The sequence below is a fragment of the Halyomorpha halys genome, unplaced genomic scaffold (assembly GCF_000696795.3).
Source record: "Halyomorpha halys isolate HHAL.00 unplaced genomic scaffold, Hhal_1.1 Scaffold770.1, whole genome shotgun sequence".
Lineage (NCBI taxonomy): Eukaryota > Metazoa > Arthropoda > Insecta > Hemiptera > Pentatomidae > Halyomorpha > Halyomorpha halys.
In genome coordinates this window covers 32,704-56,258 of record NW_027107091.1, presented here as the reverse complement: position 1 = coordinate 56,258, position 23,555 = coordinate 32,704, and the positions used below count along the sequence as shown (strand labels likewise).

At 29.9% G+C, this 23,555-nt stretch overlaps 1 protein-coding gene and 1 long non-coding RNA gene across 3 annotated transcripts in view; one reads left to right on the top strand and one right to left on the bottom strand.

Moving 5' to 3' along the window:
• Nipped-A (Transcription-associated protein Nipped-A) overlaps positions 1-23,555 on the bottom strand; it is an 89,820-nt gene that overhangs the window by 40,344 nt on the left and 25,921 nt on the right. Inside the window, exons 27-47 of the mRNA XM_014429166.3 lie at positions 23,133-23,280; positions 20,705-20,838; positions 20,457-20,618; positions 20,106-20,381; positions 19,735-20,011; positions 19,107-19,312; positions 17,709-17,879; positions 15,956-16,126; positions 15,570-15,881; positions 14,262-14,384; positions 13,943-14,141; positions 13,707-13,858; positions 12,301-12,452; positions 11,977-12,215; positions 9,366-9,514; positions 9,041-9,229; positions 8,829-8,959; positions 6,251-6,410; positions 5,930-6,180; positions 3,949-4,120; positions 2,930-3,097 (exon numbers count right to left, since the gene is read on the bottom strand). Of these exons, the coding sequence (XP_014284652.1) occupies positions 2,930-3,097; positions 3,949-4,120; positions 5,930-6,180; positions 6,251-6,410; positions 8,829-8,959; positions 9,041-9,229; positions 9,366-9,514; positions 11,977-12,215; positions 12,301-12,452; positions 13,707-13,858; positions 13,943-14,141; positions 14,262-14,384; positions 15,570-15,881; positions 15,956-16,126; positions 17,709-17,879; positions 19,107-19,312; positions 19,735-20,011; positions 20,106-20,381; positions 20,457-20,618; positions 20,705-20,838; positions 23,133-23,280 (3,942 nt within the window). The remainder of the gene's footprint in view (positions 1-2,929; positions 3,098-3,948; positions 4,121-5,929; positions 6,181-6,250; positions 6,411-8,828; positions 8,960-9,040; positions 9,230-9,365; positions 9,515-11,976; positions 12,216-12,300; positions 12,453-13,706; positions 13,859-13,942; positions 14,142-14,261; positions 14,385-15,569; positions 15,882-15,955; positions 16,127-17,708; positions 17,880-19,106; positions 19,313-19,734; positions 20,012-20,105; positions 20,382-20,456; positions 20,619-20,704; positions 20,839-23,132; positions 23,281-23,555) is intronic.
• Positions 551-4,096, top strand: LOC106686062 (uncharacterized). 2 transcript variants are annotated; one of them, XR_001343946.3, is made up of 5 exons: positions 551-1,055; positions 1,137-1,434; positions 2,694-2,790; positions 2,921-3,071; positions 3,956-4,096. It is a non-coding gene; the product is annotated as an uncharacterized lncRNA (long non-coding RNA). The 2 variants fall into 2 exon arrangements; XR_001343945.3 differs by having other exon boundaries at positions 558-1,434.

Below are 23,555 nucleotides of genomic sequence, written 5' to 3'. Positions count from 1 at the left end.
CTTAGGGCGTCACTCGACCTGAAAGCGTAGCCCTTCCATTATACTTCTTTTTCCAGGTCATCAAATAATGCGCCATCTGTTCGAAGAAAGTTTCAGTAGTCACTCGATTCTTCTATTCTCAATCAATTTAAGTTAAATTTGCCCAAAAACTTAAAATCAGGAAGTTTCGCTTTGTAACCTCCAACGTGACATACGACCGTAGCGTCAAAGTAGTGTAGATGACACACGGTCGATAAAAGTTATTTATAATTATTTTTAAAATAAATGAAATGTGTATGTTGTTAATACTAAAAGTTACTAAAAAAATTTTTTTAATTGGGACACAACTATTTTACAGTTGACGGTAATCTTGGTGAGAAATGCCTTCGTTCTTACCAAGGTCAACTTTTAATGCAACCAAAAATTACTATTATCTTGACCTTAACCTCAATACAAGCCAGGCTATAACCAAGTGGGCGACCCTGAGCACTAAGCACTTTAAAGGTAAGTCTACAAATTTGCCAAACAATGGCAAATATGCGTAAGCGCAAGCGTGTGGATGGGTTATTTGGATTGGCTGGTGCAAGTTGGCCAAACCCCGTGTCGGAATTTGGTTAAAATCAAAATGGGTGCTTGTGTTGCATCGGCACATTTGTTTTCATTTTGCAATGTTTTTTAACTGCCAATAGACGAATATTTGTGTTCAACATGTTTTAATTAATTAAATAATTTCCCCAACCTATGGATTCCATAACTAACTCTTGTTTAAATTGGTATATTTTAAAATTCTATCGATTCAGTGTACACACGTTGCTTCAAATCTTGTAAATTAACTTTAGCAGTTTATTTTGGATTTAACATGACAAGAATGTACATTTATGAAGACATTATATGTACTATTTCATATTTACAAACATGGTAAATGGATTTGACCATATACCAACAGATAAACTAGACCAAACTTGTACCTAGACATCTAAAGCATAAAAGGAGAGTAAAAATTTTCAATTCTGAGGAGAATATTTTTCTTTTCCTAAATACACTTTTTATATGAATATGAAACTTCAGGACATTCGGTAGCGAGGAAGCAAAATCATAGAAAGTTAATACTGGTTTTTATTACATTTGTAAGCTTTTTATATTTCTTATCTTTACAGGGTTGTGAGTGGTTTAAAAAATTCAAAAGTGACGATTATGTCTTGAGAAACTAAAACCTGGAGAACGACCAAAAAAGTTTGAAGATGTGGATTAAATGAAACAACTCCCGGATCAAATAAATAAACAGAAGCAGCTGTTTCCGTAAGAAAGCCATTGGAAACACATGAACTGAATGGAGTTATTTATCTATCGAATTATGATTGGTGATGAAAAGTGGATATATTTCAAGAATCTATAGGCAACTCCAGGCGAAACTTAGACCGAAATAAGAAAGTCTACCACAGAGTTGGGCAAAAAGTAATGACATTTACTACAATTTGGAATTGCAGAAATACAATCACAATTACAAATAATTGTAATTAATTCATGAAGTAATTGTTGAACCACAATTACAAGCTGAGCCAAAGTAATTGCAATTACCAATTAAATTCTTGTGTAATTGTTATTTTTCCTTAAGATTCCAAGTAATTATAATTGCAATTTAAAATACTTAACAACAATTTGTTTTACAATGGCTCCAAAATATGAAAATATAGCTTAAGATTGTGAACTGGTGTATAGATTTATTAACATATTAGGGTTTATTTATATGTTTTTGAAAATAATTATATTAATAACCCAAGTAAGTTGATTTTATGATCAAGTGCTTGCAAATCAATTTGTTTTAGCTTTTTTAACGATGGCTGCTCATAAAAAAAATGTTCAAATAAACTGAATTCATATTCAGTTCACCCACACAATATTTGTTAAATTACATGTAATTGTAATTAAAACTATTAAGGGTCAAGAAGTAATTGTAATTATTAAGGGTCAAGAAGTATTTGTGATTGCAATTATTAAGAGTCAAGAAGTATTTGTAATTGCAATTATTGAGGGTCAAGAAGTATTGTAATTATTACGGGTCAAGAAGTAACTGTAATTGCATTTATTGAGGGTCAAGAAGTATTGTAACTGCAATAATTGAGGGTCAAGAAGTACTGTAATTGCAATTATTATGGGACAAGATATAACTGTAATTGCAATTATTGAGGGCCAAGAAGTATTGTAATTACAATTATAAGCACCAAGAAGTAATGGTAATTGAGAATATCATTTACAATAACTGGATTATAGTAATTGTAATTGTCTTGCAATTACTTCAGTGTAATTGTTATTCAAAACCACTAATTATTGATGTTTTGGAAGATCTAACAATTATCTCAGTGTAATTCTAGTGCAACTGAAACATGTAATTAAATTACTCTTGTAATGATTCCTACCTAACTCTGCCTTCTTAGATCAATCGCAATCAAATTTTATTGTTCAACAAATTTTCTATAAGAAAAGTAATTAAACTTATTAATTAATAATTAAAAAAGTTAAACCCAACAAACTAAATATGACACAAATGGATTTCAATAAAGAACTAAAACTTAAAATAAATCCAGATATGATAAATCACAACTAAATATATGATAGTAGAAACGGCGTATATATTCTCTAGATAATGTATCATTATTTAAATTGATTCATTTTATGTTGTCAGTTAAATTTTCATCAAAATTTAAATTTCACAGGTTTTGAAGTCTAGAAGATCCAGCAGGCACATTCATGCTATCAGTCATTCTTTTTAGTAAAAATAGCGTATGAGAACCGAGGTGTCATGCTATAAAGGTATCAAACCAGTTTTTTTTTTGTTTTTTCTAAGGTTTATAAAAATAGAATGATCCACTTCTAACACATGCTAAATCATTTAAAATAATGGTACTTAAAATGTTATAAAGCTAACTACACATATTTTTAGATATCTTACCTGCTGAGCGGCTTGAAGATATGGAAGGTGAATATGAGAAACGATATGAGGAAGCTTTTTCCACTCTCTCATGCAAAGTGAACTAGCAAGTTCTACATATCTTTCCACGATTGGGAGGTGCTGTTCCTCAGGATGACATATAGTAAGAAACCCATGATATAAATGAACCTGTCGATTCAAAAACTATATTAAGTATAATCAGTATTAGACAATACATACTTAAATAAATAATAATACAAAACAGGTTATTATTTCCTAAGGAGAAGATGGTTGGAAGTGTGGTCAGTGAAGAATAGAAATAAGTAAAAACTTATTTATTAGTGCCAATGTTTCGGCCTAAATTTCAAGCCTTCATCAGGGCTAAGAACAAAAAGCAAGATAACAACCAATGAATAAGAGGATATACAGGAGGATTAGAAAATAACTAACATTATAGATACATAAATAGCGTAGAAAAACACAAATAGTTTAAGTATTATTATACTTAAACTATTTGTATCTAGTAATATGAAGATATGGGCTGTATGAGAAGAGTAATGTTAAAATAAAGTAAGAGGAAAGAACAAGTAATAAAATACATATAAAAATCTAATTAGTAAATATATGTATACTATATTTAGTAACTACACATATTAACTAAATAGATTTTCACGCGTATTTTATTATTTGTTCTTTCCTCTTACCTAATTTTAATGATACTCTTCTCATACAGCCTTAATCTTCATAATATACTTAAACTATTCTGTCTTTCAACACTATTTATGTATCCATGTTGTTAGTTATTTTGTGATCATTCTGTATATCATTTTAATCATTAGTTGTTATCTTGTTTTGTTTTTTTCTTAGCCCTGATGAATGCTTGAAATTCAAGCCAAAACTTTGGCACAAATGAATAAGTTTTTACTGATTTCTGTACTTCATCCAACCATCTTCTCCTCAGTATATAAATCCACTGTCAACTATTAACTCTTCGTCAGATTATTATTTCTTTTATAAAATATAATTTTCGATTTTATTACCTTCCAGCTTATGTCCTTAGGACAGCAAGTCTCAACGTGGGATATTGCTTCTTTCATCAACTTCCAATCTGGAACTCTCCAAGCACTCTCAAGTATTAGGAATGGATTAATGTGACCCTTTGTCTTAGCGTAGTCCAACAAGTGATCCCATTGATTCAGTTCCTTTGTACACCTAACGAAATAAATTAATGAATACATTAATAAATAGAAAAAGTGTTTGTTCCCTCAACAGATTCAATCCCAACACTCCTACCAAAACACTTTGACCATTTGGACTCTTCTGGAAAACTACTTGAAAACAGGATTTTTGTCTTTGATATTATCCTTTCTTTTAATATAAATAAGCGTTATAATATGCATAAAAGGTAATATTTAGCTGTTACAGCAGGTGAGGGTTCAAACGGAACCTTTACTAGTCCAACCGTGAAAAGAAAAGATTAGCCGAATTTAGTTATTTTTGTATTTTTAATTAAGTGCACATAATAAAAGGAAGACAAAATATATAATAATATATACACCACAAGTGCATAGTGAGGAGACGATATGTGCACAAACTGACGTGATGAATTTGTCTGTCTATTTTTTAGATCCCGAAAGTAGTGAAAAGAAAAGAATAGCCGAATTTAGTTATTATTGTATTTTTAAATAAGTGTACATAATAAAAGAAACACAAAATATATAATAATATATACACCACAAGTGCATAGTGAGGAGATGATATGGAGGAGACGATATGTGCACACACTGACATTATGAAGTTGTCTGTCTATTTTTTAGATCCCGAAAGTCTATTGGACCTATCTAATCCCGAACTAGTTGGGGGTTACCAATTTCAGAACTGCTACTTGGTTTTTACCGGTATAAGGGGTTTGTTATTGTGTGGAGGGGAAAAGAAACTAAAGTGGGGGAATGCACGAGTTCCCTCCCCTACAAGCCAACTTATTTTGGCTGGATTATACCTCTATTAAAAAAAAACTGTTCTCATTGCTAGCGATAGTAAACAATGTATAAATACACAACACTACAGAAATTTATGAATAAATAAAGGATAAAAGACGAAAAATAGATACATCTGATTCAAACGTTTCAGTTGAATGATGGTTTTGTTATATTTTGCGAAGATGTTGTATTCTTTAAAATGTAAAATTAACATTTGCTATTACTACCTTGAGAAACCCTAAATTACAAATTGTTATGGTAACAAAAAATAACAACAGAGAGTAGTTGTTTTGTTTTTTAATGTAACAAAAATCATATGTTTCTGTAATCGATTTGTGGACCATATATTGGCCGCAACATTTAGCCAAATAATGTTTAAATACCTATTTTTTGACCATGACAATATAATGTCACTGAATTAATGTATGCAATCAGCTGATCCATGAATTTTTTTTATGGCTTTTTAAACTTTATAAATGACTTAAGAAAATGATTGTATATCAACACATTTTCTATGTGAATGTGAAATAATCAAAAACAATGTAAAATTTTTTTTAAATACAAAAATTTAAAAAAAAAACTTTTTGAACATATAGAAAATGTTATTGGAAAATACAACACGTGTATAATAAAATAATAGATAATCAAATAAATCTATATACTTAAAAAAAATTTTTTTGAAAGTGTAAAAATCCTTAAAGGGGGCAAAACCCAAAATGATTTTATCTGGTGAAGCTGAGACAGTACTAAACACAATTCGGGGCAATCCAAAGGGGAAAGAAGGTGCTATGGCTGTAGCTACGACTCCAAACACAAGCTAGAAAAGTGACCTTCCTTGAAAATAGCTTATCGTCATAAATGATTCCAAGCTACCTCAGCTTGATGATAATGTGTTGTAAACCACAATCAAAATGTTTATTAATTTTAAAAAGAATTCATACTATAAATTGAAAAATTCAACAATATATGATATGATATGACATATATATCTAAAAAAGAGTTAACATATGGCAATAGATCATTGTACATAAATTTGTATTACCTTATCCATTGTTTTTCCCAGAGCCTTTCTTCCTGAATCATACTAATCGGTGCAGGAGTATTTGTATAATCGTGACGACCTTTACCAAGAGCCAACTCCCAAGCACCTAATGCTTGTTCGAAAAACCCTTGCTGTTCATATGCTAAAGCGATGCATGTTTCTTTATATCGAGCATGTTTTTGCCACAATGCACACCACATGTCTTCTTCTTTCAGCTGACAATACATTTCACACAGCTGTTCCACTGCAGACTGGTAAAAGTTTAATAATTAGTCATCAATCTGATATTAACAAAAAAAAACAACATATATTTCAACTTACCTGTTGAGGTGTGACATCAGGTTCAAAGTCATAACACTCTAGGTCTCGTTTAATTTTATTTTGTAAAGTGCTGTTTGCTTGATCTGCAACTAATTTTTCCAAACCAAGGGTTACACGATGCCATAAATTATGATTTCTGGCCAAATACGACATTACAGGGCTAAAAAGGTAACCAATGATAAGAATTTTTTTCATTCTAGTTATAATATGAATTTTATAAAATCTTTTAAATAAAAAAAAAACAAAGTTTTTTTGAGAGTATACAAAAATTGGCTATGCATATTTTGATAGAAAATAGGCTTCTGATAATTTACAGCAAATAATTTCTTTATTTATTTGATAATTTTTTTTAATGTTTGTGTAAAGTCCACAGAGGAATTAAAATTAGGAGTGTGGTTGAGTAAAAACTATAATCATAAAGGGAGGACCAGAAAATATTTAATAGAGGAGATGGTTGGGGGTGCGGTTAGCAAATAAACAAAAATTTATTTCACACAAGTTATTATGTTATTTTACTCTTTAAACCTTAAATTTAATTCTATTTCTTCAACTTTATTCCATCTCATTTGCCTTTCATTGTCAGTTATACATGCCGGTAACTGTTTCCGTTTGGTTAAATGTATTTTTGCTCACTCTCTACCGATAAAGTGTGGTGTTTAACATAATTTTCCAATTTCAGGTGCATTTTCAATATTGCTCAATTTAACCATCTTAAAGCCTCCTCTTCTTGTTTTAACCAAATATTTCAAAAGTGATATAGAACTGTCACTCTCTGAGGGTCTTAGTGGAGCGGGTCCGGCAGGGAAGGATGGCTTTTTTTGTTATGATCTCCTCTAGTGAGATTGTGACATGTTGTACATCGACGAACCTACTCGCTATAATTGTGTTTGAAAAGTCAGATAAGTAAAGTTACCATGGAGGGTGGGAGAGGCAGGTTTCATGCTGTTTTCAAATTTCAAGCGCATATTAAATATTGCTTGATTTAACTGCCTTAAAGTTTCCTCTTCCCATTGTAAACAAATATTTCATAAGTGATATAGGACCGTCACTCCCTGGGGGTCTTAATGGGGCAGGTCTGGCTGGGTAGGATGGCCTTTTTATTTATTTATTTTTTATCTAATTATTTCAGACAGAACCTCCACTGAAACATTTAAGTTTCCCTTTGGTTTCAGATATTTCTTTCTTTTTTCCCCCAATCTCTGTATCTCTTCTCCCTTGTTCCGTCTTATAGATGTTTTTATTTATTTATTTTTTTTTTTTTACTCATCAATATTACTGTGCATCTTTTATCTATTTTAACATGTTTTTTTCTTTCTGTCACATACATATCGCTTTCTTCCATACATTTCATTATGTTGATTTAATTTTTTTTTTCATTATTTTAGACACTATTTACATATCTTATTTGTTTCATTCCATTACTCATCATTTACACATTTTCTTCCACACCTTTCATTATGTTTATTTCTTAAACACTTTCTGTTTTTTAATCTTTTTATTATTTATTTTGTATAATTCTTACCTCTATAATATTATATTTCATCTTATATTATCATCAATCAACTACTATCAACTAAATTATTGTTATATATATTTCCAAGTTTGTTTTTTATTATTTTCCTTTTATTTTTATGTTTATCTGATGAAGGTCTGAAATTAATGTCGAAATGTCACCACAAATAAATAAATTTTTATTTATGTATTATTTGCTGACCGCACCCTCAACCATCTTCTCATCAAGTTAATCTATGGTCAACTATTAGCATTTCATTAAAAAAGATTTAATATTTTTGTTCTGAAATTCAAGTTAACAGTAAACAATATAAATACAATAGAAAAAGTAAAAATAAAATCAAGTAAACAATAGAAAAATCGAAAATACATTGAAATATTGGGTTGTAAAATAAGTTCATAGCGTTTTTCAATATTTCAATTTAATACTCTCTGTGTTTATAAAGTCATGTTTTAGTTTTGGTCAATAATGTTTACATATTACATACTTTTATGCATCAGTTTCAACCGAGATTCCTTATATTTAAGTGATATTTTGCTTGCTCAAAATGGAAGAGAAAAAAATTCATTTTCGTCATTTAATGATTTTTTATTTCCGAAATGGAAAATCCGCTGCACAGACGATTAATAAAATTTACAGTGTGTATTGCGATGATGCCTTAGGAGAAAGCTAAATTTTGACTTGGAAGACGCAAAGCCCAACTGTTAATGATGACCAAATTCTACAACACGGGATATTGCAGAAACATATCTTAACATATCTTATGCAACTGTCTCAAATCATTTGTCTCATAATCAATAAAAATATTAGTTATATGAATAATGATAAGTACTTATAGTTTGATAGCAGCAGGGAAAATCTAGTTTATTTTGGTTCATAATGATGGAAATTAGGGTTGTGGGTGCAAAAATAGGTGAAAGAAATTTATTTAATGAACCTATTGTGGACTATAGTAGAAACCTTGAAGGGCTTTAAAAACGTGTTTTGCATGTAATAATTCTAGATCACTAAAACACTAATCAATAAATTATTTTAAGTAAAATAACAGCCACTAATAATACATACGGTCTGACTTGAATAGGTGGATTACATAATGAAAGTCCTTCATAGAGTGTACTAACTGCACTAGGATGTACATCTTTTTGATTAACATGGATTCCACTGACCAAGAAAGGTAGCAATTCACCAGAAAGAGACTAAATAACAAAAAAAAAGATATTTTATTCATTAGTAATATATCCTTATTATAGAAAAAATGATTAAACATTCTAACTTACAGTTCGCTGCCTTTCTGAAAGTATTGACCAAATTCTAGGAAATAAGTCAATCCAGACTCTTTCAGCTAACGGAATATCAATATGACATAACTGAACAACACAGTTAAGGAAACCAGCAACTTGATTTTTCTTTTGCAGTTTTGCCAGCTGGAAATGCTGAGTAACAAAAGCATCGATGCTTTCAGGATTCTGGAGAAAAGACACAGGAATAAATTAAATCATTTAAATGTTCAGAGAAACTAAAGTTCAAACTTGTTCTAGAAACTAATCCTCAAATTTAAATCATTATAACTAATATTATGGCTTAAAATCAAAATATAATTACCTCACTGGCAGAATCTTCTGTATCCATTTGTTCACTCTTAATATAGGGAAATACACCAAACTTTTCTTTATCTGATTTACTACTCATTTCAATAACACTAGAAACACTTTCCAACAATGGTGTATCTGGTGACAGTTGTGTATGGAAATCTAAAAAGTAAAGACATTTTGAGGAAAAAATTAATGGATAATATTCTAGTACAACGTTTATTAGTTTAAGTATACAATAGTAGTAGGGAAAGACAGGGGCCAATACAAGTCCAGAAAGATAATAAAGAAAATAGCTACTTATTTTATATATTTACTAATGTTTTGACTGACTTTAGGTAAAATAATAACTAAAGAAGTGTAATAACTATATAAAATAAATAAAAAATAATAACTGTATACAACTGTAAAGAGTGTTCTGGCAATGCACAAGAGCAGATTTGTTTTATATTAACTTACCTATATATAGAATATGTAGTAATGGAAAGTATTGCGTTTGGGCAAAATTTTGAATCCGAGTTTTTAACGGAAATACACGTTTTGAGTTCACCTGAGTCCAAATAAACAAGTTTAGCAAAATGATGAGTATTTCTGTGTAAGGACAGCTTAGCTCAAAAACAAATGCTCATAAGAAACTGAAATTACATATTTATATGACTCGGATGTGACTGCAACTTTTACAAATGTGCTAGTTCATGAAATTTATTTTTTTCGATTTCTCCAAAACAGTTCTTACAATTTTTATCAATCTCAGTGAATGAATTTACAATTAAGTGCTAGGTGGAAGGTAGGCCTTACCCTCATCGAAATAGTCAAACAGGGTCTAAATACCAAATTTCCGAACAATTTTTCTGTAAAGGATTGTACAACCAAGATGAGTTTGCCAGTGAGTAAAGGGAGAGAGAGATGTGGAATGGTAAACGTTATTCCGCCAACCTCCCACTCTTCTCTCCACAAGGTCTGTTTAAACAACCACTTCTGACTGTATGGAGCATGCGTAGTACGTGTTTTCCCTCCCAAATCCTGTACTGTGCATGCTCCGTACAATAGATAGTCAGAAGTGGTTGATGGAACTACCTACTCAGTTGACTGGACTACCTTTTCCTTTCCTCTCTTCGGCTTACTTCTACAATTTTACAAATAGAAATTCCTCATATCAGTTTTCTCAAAACTATTTTTCATTAATATCAAAAGAATACCATGTCAAGTAAACTGAGTAGAGGGAAAAATATCCACTCTCAAACCAAAAAGGTAGTTATGGAGGTATTTAAATTCATAAAAACTGAGGCCGAATGAGGTGTGTTATAAAAATTCATAAATCACTGTATTTATCATAAGTTAATCTCATTCTAGGACCAAATACACTACATTTCAAAAGATCAAAATTAAGAAAATTGTTGCACTAACTGTTTTACAACAAATTTAAACTTAAAAAGGAGTAATGAGGTGTAGATAGTTGACTGTAGATTAATGATTGGAGAAGCTTGTCGGGGGGTGCGGTCATAAAATAAATAAATATGGTTTTGTTTATTTATGTTGTTCTTTGCTGACCACACCCCCGACAAACTTCTCCAATAATTAAAAAGGAGTAGTTGTTTTCTGAACTCAATGATTATGAAATTTCAAAAATGACTTTTTGGATGATATTGCGCTCTTAAACAGCATGTCAAAACAGAGCTGTGAATATATTTGCCTACAAAGTAAAACAAGAATCAATAAGAAACAGTCCCAGTCAAAGATAAATGATAACCTAAAGAAACTAGTAACCTCCCATATTCGTAATTTACGAAACTGAGAATAGGGAGATAAATGTGTTCCAAGGACCTATCTAATCCCGAACTAGTTAGGAGTTTCCAAGTTCAGGCCTGCTACTTCGTTTTTACCCGGTATAAGGGGTTTGTTATTGTGTGGAGGGGAGAAGAAACTAAAGTGGGGGAATGCACGAGTTCCCTCCCCTACAAGCCAACTTATCTTGGCTGCATTATACCTCTATTAAAAAAAAAAAGTTCTCATTGTTAGCGATAATAAACAATGTATAAATACACAACACTACAGAAATTTATGAATAAATAAAGGATAAAAAACGAAAAATAGATACATCCGATTCAAATGTTTCTGTTGAATGATGGTTTTGTTATCTTTTGCTAAAATGTTGTATTCTTTAAAATGTAAAATTAATATTTGCTATTACTACCTAGAGAAACCCTAAATTACAAATTGTTTCAACACAAAACTTAGGGGATGTAAGCAGGTTAGTAAGTGAAAGTTATGTGATGTGCGAACTGTAGCATATAAAAACCAATAAATTAGGTTAAGACATTTAATTATGTAACCATTTTATTAGTTTGATTTTGGCAAAGAAAATATATCCTAAACCATAACCAATACTGCACCATTGCTTCAGATGAGCTCTCTAGATAAGTAAATAATACGTTAGTACATTATATTCCATTAATGTACCAATGAATTTTATTTGAAAGATTTAATAGGTTGGATAATTAAGAACTTTCATTAGAATTTCTTAACATAATTATTGTGCTTAGGACATAACATATACATATCAATTTTATTTTATTTTTATATAAAATAATTGATAAAAATCTATAAAGTAAAAAATGACTTACTTTCTTCTGCAGTTACTAATACTAGTTCTAAGCATTGCTTTATCCAGTAATTTTGACCCATTGGCTCCCAGTTCTGAGAGCTGACTATGTACATCAATCTATCGTGAAGCCTGCGTCTCATGGAGCCATCAAATATTTTAAAAAATTTAGTTCTTATTTGGGGATTAGTACACCGTAATCCAGCTAAGAATGCAGGTTCCAATTTTGGAATAAGCTCTGTAGCTTTGAAAGCTTCATCCCTATCACAAACAAGTATTTATTAAATACAAAGATTCATTAATTAAATTTAAAATAAAAAAATTTCAAGTAAACAAACGAAAATACCTGTATACAAAGTTGACAAGTTCCAAAAATTGTGTATTTAAATCCGGGAATCTTTTCTCTACATACTGCATCAGTTTAACCAGAAGAATAGATTTTTCTCTTAAACTAGGTCCAGTAAGAGATTTTGTATTTTTTATCCATTCTTCAACCATCTAAAACAAATGAGAAGGGTTTAATGGAACATACTATATACCACAAGGGTGATACTTACAAACTAATATTAAAAATTTATTCATCTAATTTTGTTATATGACAGGAAAAAAATGACTTCAATTATAATTCCAGTTTTTTAAAAGGTTACCACAGAGAATGTCAATACTTTTAACTTTTAAAAAAATTCAATATCTCTTTATGAACATTTAGAATAATGCAAACTAAAAAAAGAAATGTTACACTCGTTCACAAGGCAATATACTTTTACTAGAAGTTGGTAGATTAAAGAATAATTAATAACCAATAAAGAGTTAATAATAACTGACTGATAACTTTGATTTATGAAGGGAAGCAAAAAGATTGTTTTTTCTAAAGCATTTTAAAAAGTAAAAAATAAATATTTTATAGTATATATTACAATAATATTACTCTTTAATTCCATTGTTGTCAAATTTCCAATAAATTCCAAAATACCCCACTAAATCACATTTACTATTCATCATAAACCCACGACTTCCTGCCCCACAGTATCACCTAATAATAGCCACTCATTCCTGTCGAACAGATCTGGTATCTTGGATTACATCTGGACAAATGACAAACTTGGAATTCTCACACAAGAATAAAAAGACAGGAAACTGCATAATGATTCCGGCTGTCACAACACTTACTAGACAAACAGTCTAAACTTAAAATCCGTAACAAAATAATGATTTACATTACTATAATATGGCCTATCTGGACATACAGAGTTGAGCTTTGAAGGCCCACTTTAACTTTCGTATCCAATCCATACTATCCAAAATCCTCTGTGCTCCTTACTTTGTCATAAATAAAATCGTCGATAAAGATCTTAGTGTCCTATATGTAACCGATCAAGCCAGAACCAAATATCAATTCTTCCATGATAAACTCTCTAATTACCCAAACCCACAAGTTTCTAACCTTGCTTCATCTTCAACTCCTGACAAAACTCCGAGGTGCCTGAAAATAAGATGGCCTCAAGATCTTCTGATGTAGAAATGTTATTAGAGTGCTAGCAATGGGTAATTTCTCAACAAGCCTATATCATACCATTATAATCTAATATCAAATTTACTAGATGTATTTTTTGTGAACACTGTTGTAAATGTCAATAAATATTTTTAAAAAATCTTTAATTCCAGATAAATATACTTGCAAATTTAATTAGGATAAGAGTATTGGAATACTTCTTATGTCAAGTAAAAAAACAACTACTTATACAGACTTACTTTGCAGATTGCCTTCATAACTTTTATATCTGGAGACTTTTCGATTAATCCAACCAGTATTGGACCAATAAATGTTTTTTTAGTATCTCCATTCATGGAGGAAATCCTATTTTTTACAAGATCCAAGCTTAGGATAAGTAGATCACTTGTACCTGAAATTAGATGTCCAATATTATATTCTTTTAACATCTTGGAAAAAATAAATTATTCAGAGTAAATTTGAGATATTTACGAACCAGGAGAAGCATCTGTTGCGGTAGCAGTCAAATGTTCTCGTGTCATTCGATGAATAACCCTGACAAACGGAGCGATGAGTCTATCTACATAACTAGGGTTACTACTACATGCAGCCTTAAGCATCATAATTGTTCCAAATAGACAGCTCGAGTTACTGTTTGTGTTGGTTTCATAATTTCCTAATCCTTCAAAGATCACCTATAACATATTGTAATATTTTTTAATCAAGATTAAAAAAAAAAAAACTTAAGTATTACATGAGAAATAAATTCATTGAAATGAATATGAAAATATATTGATTAAAGAGATAATAATTACCCTTCCAACAGAGGAATAGATACATTCTAATTCTTCATATTTCGAGGATACTGAGGAAGTAGATGGTTCAGTAGGGAAAATACTCATTAATCTAGTAAGCAATGCATGAGTCAAACGAATAATCTAAAAAAAAAGACAAAAGTCCAAGGTAAAATACAAAATTAGAATTGAACCTTTTACTTAAGACAGAATTCCCAAATTCTGTATTAAGTGAAATCTCATGTTAAATACCTTCTAACTAATTGGAAATATGAGTATATTTATTTAAAAATAATAATTTATTTATAACATATCATATTAATCATGCACAATATGATAGAAGCCTTTTCACAGACATACAATATTACTGTGCAACAGTTATATTTGTGCAAAATATAGTGCAACACTGTGTAAAAATGTTCAATATTTAATTGTCAGTCCGTTTGTATGAACATATTGAGTGACATCAAACTTTTATGCATTTTAATCCTCATAAAAATTTTCATGGTATCTTTCAATTAGCACGTCATACTGTTAATTCCCCCCTCCCCCTGTGGTTAGTGCTATAAAGCTGGGAGTGAACAATAAACTTCGATAAATTCAAGAATTAATTGCCAAATGGTATTTTTAATAGCCATGGCAACATGATCACACGCCTTGTTTACACGGACTGCTCTACCTTTCAATATCAGGACACATTCAATATTATTTCAAAATTTCCAATATTGTACATGAATGAGCCACATGAGTCTTTCTGTCAATCATCATTATTGATGATTCCTCTCTCCCACCAGTGAAAAAAATAATAAAATCGAAATAGATTTTTATAATAATTTAAACACATTAAGAAAAGCAATTGGAAATATATATATTTAAAATTTTATTTCTTGTTTGAAACTAATTTGTTCATCAATTATAATAAAAAATATATAGTCTCAACATAATTATTGTCTTATAACAGCAATGTTTTGACAAGGATATTTTTGACAAAGACAGAATGGCCTATAACCTTTTAATAACTTGTTGTAGCTATGATATTATAAATAAGATAATTGGCCTAGAGAATAAAGGCCGAAACGTTGGAGTTGTAAAAGAATAAACATGTTGAGACTGTATGGATAATAGTTATTATAATTGATAAACCAGTCCCGAACAATAAATTAAATTATATATTATTATTTTTTTGTTTTTATTTTATTCCATTATTATTATCACTATTTTTCATATATTTAATGAATTACAACCTGGCATTGGGCACAACACACAAGTACTTGTAAATAAATAACACAAGTTGTTAAAAGTAGATAAAAAAAATTCAGTAGAACAAACCTTGTTGTTTGAGCTCGATATACAAGCATTTAGGCCTTTTTGAAGTGTTTTACAAGTAGCAAGAACATGGTCTTCTTTCATAACGGATAGGGCTAAAGTAAACAGTTCAAGACCGATGCTTATATTGCCTAAATTTTGTTCAGGACTGTCAACAGAGCAGAATAATTTTTCTAACCAAGGGAGTTTGAAATCGATTGTATACTGTGGCCAAACATCGGGTTTCAAAGCTGTCCTCACAAGATTGTAACACCTCCTGGATAAAATTTCACCTGGAGCTGCCATACCAGCTGCAACTGGATTCGCTTCATTTACCTGATCACAGTAAAAAATAATTGATATTTAATAGTAATAATTAGCTCATAAATCTAGGAAACACTAAAACCTACCGAACAAGCAAGACGCATTAGGAAGTTGATCAAAACATCAGCATGGTTTTTATCCAATGGTTTTAATGCATCAGGATCATTCTTTCCAGTGGCAACAGTGGCTGGCCCTTTCTTCCTCATTTGATCAGAATCTTCTATAGACAGTCTTTTCATCCCGATATCTGTAGCTTCCTGGTTAAACATAAAAATCAATAAAGAGAGTGGCAAGCACATATAGCTTACGAAATTCTAAGAATAAAAATTTAGTAGTTTTTCATCATATGCTCACACTTAAATTTCCTCTTTAAAACAGGACATCTTTAAAACAGTTTCTACTTTAGAGAAAGGGAATCAAAATCAGAATTAATGTTTTGTTTTTAAAAATTGTATCATTAAAATTTTAAAAAACAGTATAAAAACAATAATAATAACAAATAATATCCTTTTACAATAGTCTCAACCTTCTTTATTAAAACATATCAAATGTTCAATGTTTTGTTCCGATCCGGCCATCATCAAGAACAATCAAATAAAATAACGGCTTTAATTATAACTTATTATTAATAGTCTCAAAAACATTATTAATTATAATTTGTACACCTTAATTGATTTATAAAACTTTGCAGGCTTTTATGTCCAAATCAATTTAACATAGCCAAAATAATCCTATAAAACAGAATCAATGAGGGAAAACATATTTCTTTACTAATAAATTTGCACCGTTCTAAATTTTAATTTACCTGTATTTGCCACTATTTTATCACTAATTTCAATTGAACCAAAATTAAGCATGAAAATTATAATTAATAATGTTTTTTATACATTTAATAATAAATTATAACTAAAGCTGTTGTTTGAGGAAGACTCCCCTCACACATTTAGAATTGAACCTCAAGATGCTACCATCTATTGGCCAACATATGAAGCAGTAGGGTCTCTATCCAATTGGTCTGGAAAGTGTGACCAAAGTCTGAGAGGTACCAGCTCTCAGCTTTTTGGCTGAGATCAAACATTTAGGATGAGTGAGTGATTTTTCGCCACACCCGGGCAGAGGGACAGAGGCAGGATGAGGAAACAGAGTATAATAGAAGAACCAATCTTTGAGTTTCATCAAAACCTCAATAGCCCATCACCAATCAGCTGCCAAGTAAACCATGTCTTCAATTATTCCATATAATCCCATTTAAATTAATAGTCAAAATTAATTTAACTAACAACTCATATTGTACACCCCTTTGGTTCAATCACATATGATTAGTTGTTCTATACATCATTCAAGAATAGAGGTTTTATTTTCACTTTTCACCATACTTAATTCATTATTTACCTTTATTTCATTATATACATTACAAATACATTTTATTCAAATCATACCAGCTTAGCAGCAAATTATAATTTATTCGGGTAATATCTCACAACATTGAATCCACAATGAAACCCAGGAAATATCTGAATTAAACAGCTATTATTTTGTTAGTGTCCTTCAGATCTGCAGAAATGTTAGACACGTAAAATGTTTTAATAAAGAAAGTTGAGACTATTTGGATATTTTTTGTTATTATTAACAAAACTACCAGTCTGGAACTAGATAATACAAATATATATAAAATAATAATACTTTTAAAAATTGTAAATAATAAAGCTATTAAAATTTCACTGAAAACAAATATTAATTTCCAATTATTTTAAAACAAACCAAACAATTTTTAAAACCTAAAAAATTATTTAAGTAAAAAGCAGTTGTAATATAAACTTCCTTATCTGTAGTAATTACCTGAGTATTTTGTGATTCGTCCTTGATTCTCTGTAGTTCCCATCTAATTATAACCTCTGCTAATTCGCAACCAAGTTTTTTATGTTCTAAAGTTGATGAAGCACTAAAACCTAACCGTTGCAATGCATTTACCATATGCTGAAGAAGATGGTGTCTGACAGGATAAAATACCTGAGAAAAACATATAAAAAGTTTAGATTACTAATTCAGTCTCTTCATACAAGATAGATACAATATTTGAGAGATCCAGGGGTTTCATATAAATAAATATTATACTAATAATATAAGATCTATCAAAAATATTGTATAGTACTATGATATTTCGTTTTCTTATGTAGTTCATTTATATAGTATATATAAAATTATTTAGATCTAATTATATTTTAACCCAGGAAACAGGCATCACGTCGATATATATGCTGAAAACACTTCAATTATATTTTAAAGTTTTGGAGATGCCAGGTTTCCGTTTACCTCACATTCTAGCAAAAGAAGTGATAAAAAAGAGTTTATTGGTACTCGAAGTGACAGAAATTTGAGGAACGTCATGGAGTTAATTTCGATACTTCAAATGTTGTCGATCTGCACGGAAGATTGACCTCAGTCAGATATAGCATAAAGGAATCTAAGAAACAAAATAATCATGGAAATTGTCTTTGATTTAGTTTTTCTTTATACGCAAGCTAGTATTTTAAACAGAAATGTCATACTTAAATGGTAATTTTGATCTAATTGATGTGGTCAATTTTCTTTTTTAGAGCGGAATTACTCAATTTAAGTATAAAGCCGTGTATGCATTATAGTATTGATAACTGCCCAGTATATAATTCAGAGTGAAATTAAAATAAACTATTTTAGGCAGTGGACCTGCTCTCCAGAACAATTACTCAGTTTATGAATAGGCTCTAATAGAAGAGCTCTTGGCAACTATGTACAACAGGTTACACTGGAAAGAGCTCAGTTGGTTAACATGTGAGGGATTAATGCCAAACCTCAGTTTGTTACAAGTTTGATATCATTGTTTTGTTTCTTTTAACATAAATACCATATTGCTGTTTTAAACTATTGACTTCTTATTTTTTTAAAAAAAGTTTTGTTATTTATTTGTTTTAGTTAAAATTGCACACACAGACAGATATTTTTTCCATTGTTTAAGTTTTCTTAATTATCTAAATAGATCCATTTTTTTTTTTAATAAATAAACAAATTTCATTCATTCATTCATTCATAAATAAAAAATTATGATTCAGTTTCTGTAATTTTCTTATTAGTTTCAATCTCTCATTTTCATGAAATTCTTTGGATTCTGGTATTAAAAATATTTTTGATTAAGAATAATATAAAGAATATAGTAAGGAGTCTTAGCAATTTAAAATATATTAAGGGGGCACTACTTACATTGTAATGACGCACAACCAATTGTAAAATATGAAACAGTTGTTGCATGGAATGCCCTTCTTCAACGATAACTTTTTTAGTCCAATGAGTCAACATGGTGTAACCATCATCCATTCGGAGAGGCATAGCTGGTGTGAGAATTTCTAAAGCTTGTCTAACTACGGGGCGAACTTCCACTGCATGAGCCTTAAGTAACGTTCGAAAAACTAGAACATTTTTACAGAAATATTAAAAATAAAAAATCTCAATGAACTATACCAATGAGTTGGAATTAAATAATAATGAGCCATAAAAAATCTCAATTGTTAACAAAAAATTAGGAATGATGTTATGCTATTAATAAGTTAAATTTATCTTTGTTTTTAAAATTGATAAAAAAAGAAATCACTCTTCCTGCTTCATCTTGTTTTTGCAGGCATTGTAACAGCTAATTTAGCCATTTTATTAACTGCTTTGCAATCTGAGTTCCCTGTGTAACCCTTCATCTACTTAAATATTATTTCTTCATTTCCTTTTATTACCTATTGTTTATTATCTATATATTCCTTAACCAGGTTAATTGGAAACAGATAATTGAATACCAGATAATCTAGGTACAAAGTATATAATTCATACATTAATAACATACCTTGCAATACTATTCTTTTGTATGGTGGAGAATGAATGGCCAATTTAGCAATAATATGTGCAAAAAGAAGATGACCATGGTATTTAGTAGCTGGATCAACGCAATTTGTTGTAAGAAGACAAGGCCATGCAAATGTCATCAATCTTCTCAGTTTTGAGCCTTGATTTGCAGTGTCGTGAATATGAGCTAACGCCTGATCAACAAGCAAACAGGACAACTGCAGCAAAAGAATTCTAACCGAGTCTCCTTGCCCAAATGGGTTGTCCGGGTCTATTAGCTGGTTTACACATAAAACAATTAGTAAATGAAATACAAATAAAATTATATTTATTTTAGCTGAGATTAAAAAAAAAATAAACAGAAATATTTACTTTATTTATAAATACGGATACAATATTTTCTGGGGAATCGAGATTTGGTGCAGGCGGTCCTCCTATAAGCTTATTAGTTTCTCCTCTTTCAAAACAAACGGCAAAACAAGGGATTATGATAAATTGGAGGACTTTAGCTTTCAATTCTTGAGACAGCATCGTTGTATTTGGTTGAGTTGTAATAGGAAACAATTCAACAAATCTGAAAAACGCTGCTCTTTTCCATTCCACAGTATAGCCCTGAGCAACAGTAGTGTCCAAGAAATCTCGTACAAACTAGAAAAAGAACTAAGCATTGTTATTACGAATCATTAATGATATTATTTCTATTAAAATTAGTCTATGACAAACCTGGAAGTCAGGGAGCAATCTTTCTGTAAAGCATCTCAAAATTTGAAAAAGAAGGTCTATATTTGTTGGATGATGACTAAAGAAATTAAGCAATATTTTAACTATTAGTTTAGGTTCCTTCCAATGGATGTGAGTAACATTTTCTATATTTTTGTGGCGAGTCTACAAAGAAGAGTTTCATTAATCACATTTAAATTAATTTTCCAACTTTCTATATAGACGCAACTATGATGAACAAAAATAAATACCAAATATTGGTCACTGCACCAAATGTGAATGTAGGTTGAGGCTAACTGATTGATTGAAGAGAGCCATTGATCATCGTATTTAACTAACAATGAGACAATCCTTATACTCTGGTACTGCAATTCATATCTTTCTTCTGCAAAAGAGAAAATATTTGAATATGAAATGAAGTTACACGGACAGATGATTAATGGATAAGAATAAAAAATATATACGGTTAGTAAAATGTTTATAATTACAATACAATAGTTTATTATTTAAATATATATGAAGAAGATGACTGAGGGGAGGTAAGTGAAGAATAGAAATAAGTAACAACGTATTTATTAGTACAAACGTTTCAGCCAGAATTTCAGGCCTAAGGCTAAGAACAAAAACAAGATAATAACCATAATACTAGAATGGAATTACAGAATTACAAGAAAAATACTAAGAGTAGTATTGAAGAAAATGCATAGTGTAATGATATAAGAATATTGAAAGTAATATTAAAATTAAGAATGATCATAAATAATAAAACCGTGGGCAACATTATTTTCCTCATAGTCAACTATCACCATGAGTGAGTAGTTTTTCATACCCAGGCAAGGAGCAGATGCAGGATGAGAGAACTAAACATAATAGAAGAATAAGTCTTCAAGATCAACTAAAATCTCAATTGCTCGCCAAACGATCTACAAGTAAATTATAATACCTATCAGTATTCTATGTAACCCTATTTAAATCAATAATCAAAATTATATACTAACCCACTTTGTAAACACTTTTGGCTAAACCACATATAATCAGTTGTGTTATAAATCACTTCAAGAATAAAGGTTTATCTCCCTATTTCACCATACTTCATTTATTTTAAAACCATTATATGCTTTCTACTCCATTCATACCAGGGATACCATTAAAATTACAATTAATTTAGGTAATATCCGCCAAAATTTTAATATGAGGAATATTTGGATTAAACTAAATTGGAAATTATTTAAAATTGAAGTAATATAAAAAATATAAAGAAAAACGTATATGTGATTAATTAAATATGTCAGTAGAATAACAGAATCAAAGAAATATATATTAAGATATGTAAGCTAAGAGTAGTAATATAACTAACATTAATAAGATGTGGTGAGCGTAAGTAATAAAGTGGGTAAGGGAAAAAATAGAATAAGGAAGGAGAGGAAAGATGGTAGAAAAGAACAAAAGACATACCACTAGAGGCAGGTCCTTTTTTGTCCTTAGCCAAGATGAAGGCCTAAAATTTTGGCCAAAACATTGGCGCTAATAAATATGTTTTAACTAATTTATGTTCTTCACTGACTGCACCCCTAATCATCTTCTACTCACATATATAGTCCACAGTCAGTTATAAATCCATCACTTTTTATTATTTAAATTAATTATTTATTATATCACTGATAATAAACAATAAATAACTGGTTTGTACGCACTTCCCTTACAGCTTAGGTTGCAAAACCCAATACATAAATTGTTTCCTGTATCTTTGGTAATACTAGTCCAATTAAGATGGTATTTTTTATTATCTAGTTTAAGCTTTTCAGACTACAATTTTCTACAAATAATTGTTGAAATATTTTAAAAAATAATAAAATTAATTTATTCCCATAGGAAGATGTGCAGAATACTTTAAAAATAACAGTTTATTGGAGTAACCCATGGCCCACCCTCATAACAAATAACAGTAACAAAGACGAGTGAGAAGGAAGTTTCCAAGTCATTTGCACAATTTATGTACAAACTGTTAAATGAAACCAACCCTTCTCATGTAAGAGTATTTCATTGGCAAAACACTTCCTCAGAAGGGGTAGAAAAATGAACACCATGACAGCTGACTAAGGGGGAGTTAAGTAGAAAACCATCTTGACAAATGGTATACACAGTTGAAGGATAAGGTCTGTCTTTAAAATAAATTGTTAAAAACCTAATCAAATTATTTTTGAAATAATTTATTTTGTAATTAATGAAATCTTTTTTTTATTTTATAATTTTCACAAGAAGTTACTTTAAAGTAATTTTGGACAGTTAAAAGTATTTGTCATAACATCTAACATCATTTAGTTTCTACCATGGCAGTTAACTGTCAAATATCATGCCTAATGTTACAAAACTGTCAAGATAGCAACTATCATATATTTTATACCATGGCAGTGGTTACGACACTTGCGATGATGGTTGTAATCTATTTCGAAGTAATGGTGTGTATCCATAGATTAAGGAGAAAAATAATATATTTCTGATAAACCACTTACTTGAGTTAATGAAGTTTTAAAAAAAAACCTAGCTTATGGTTAAATGACCCTCATGCAACAGCAAATTAAATTTACAGCATTTTTAATTCAAATTTCGCATAATAAAGTAATTGATTAATAGAAAAATCATACTCTGAAAATTTGTGGATGAGATATAATGACCTACCTTGAGTTAAATTTTCATTGAGGTTAAATGTGGCCAATGCCATTGCAATTAATTTATCAACACCACTGGCACTCTGCAATACCTCTCGGAAAAGCTTTCCTTCCTCATGCTTAATAAGATATTCTAAATATTTACTCCATAAGTCATCCTGAAAACAAAAAATAAAATAAAAAAATCCCAGATAGAAGGAGTAATTGGATGATTAAAATATTACAACAGATAATGTTATACGATGTATTTTATATACAAAAAACGTACATTCTCATAAATTTTTTGTATCATCTGATAAAAAATCAGTAGAACAAAACTAGGAACATAAATATATAGGTATAATAAATTATTATAGAAATATTAAAATGCAACTAAAACAATTTCATTAAGTGCAGAAAACGATTTAATAGATCATTTTTTTAATAGTAATAA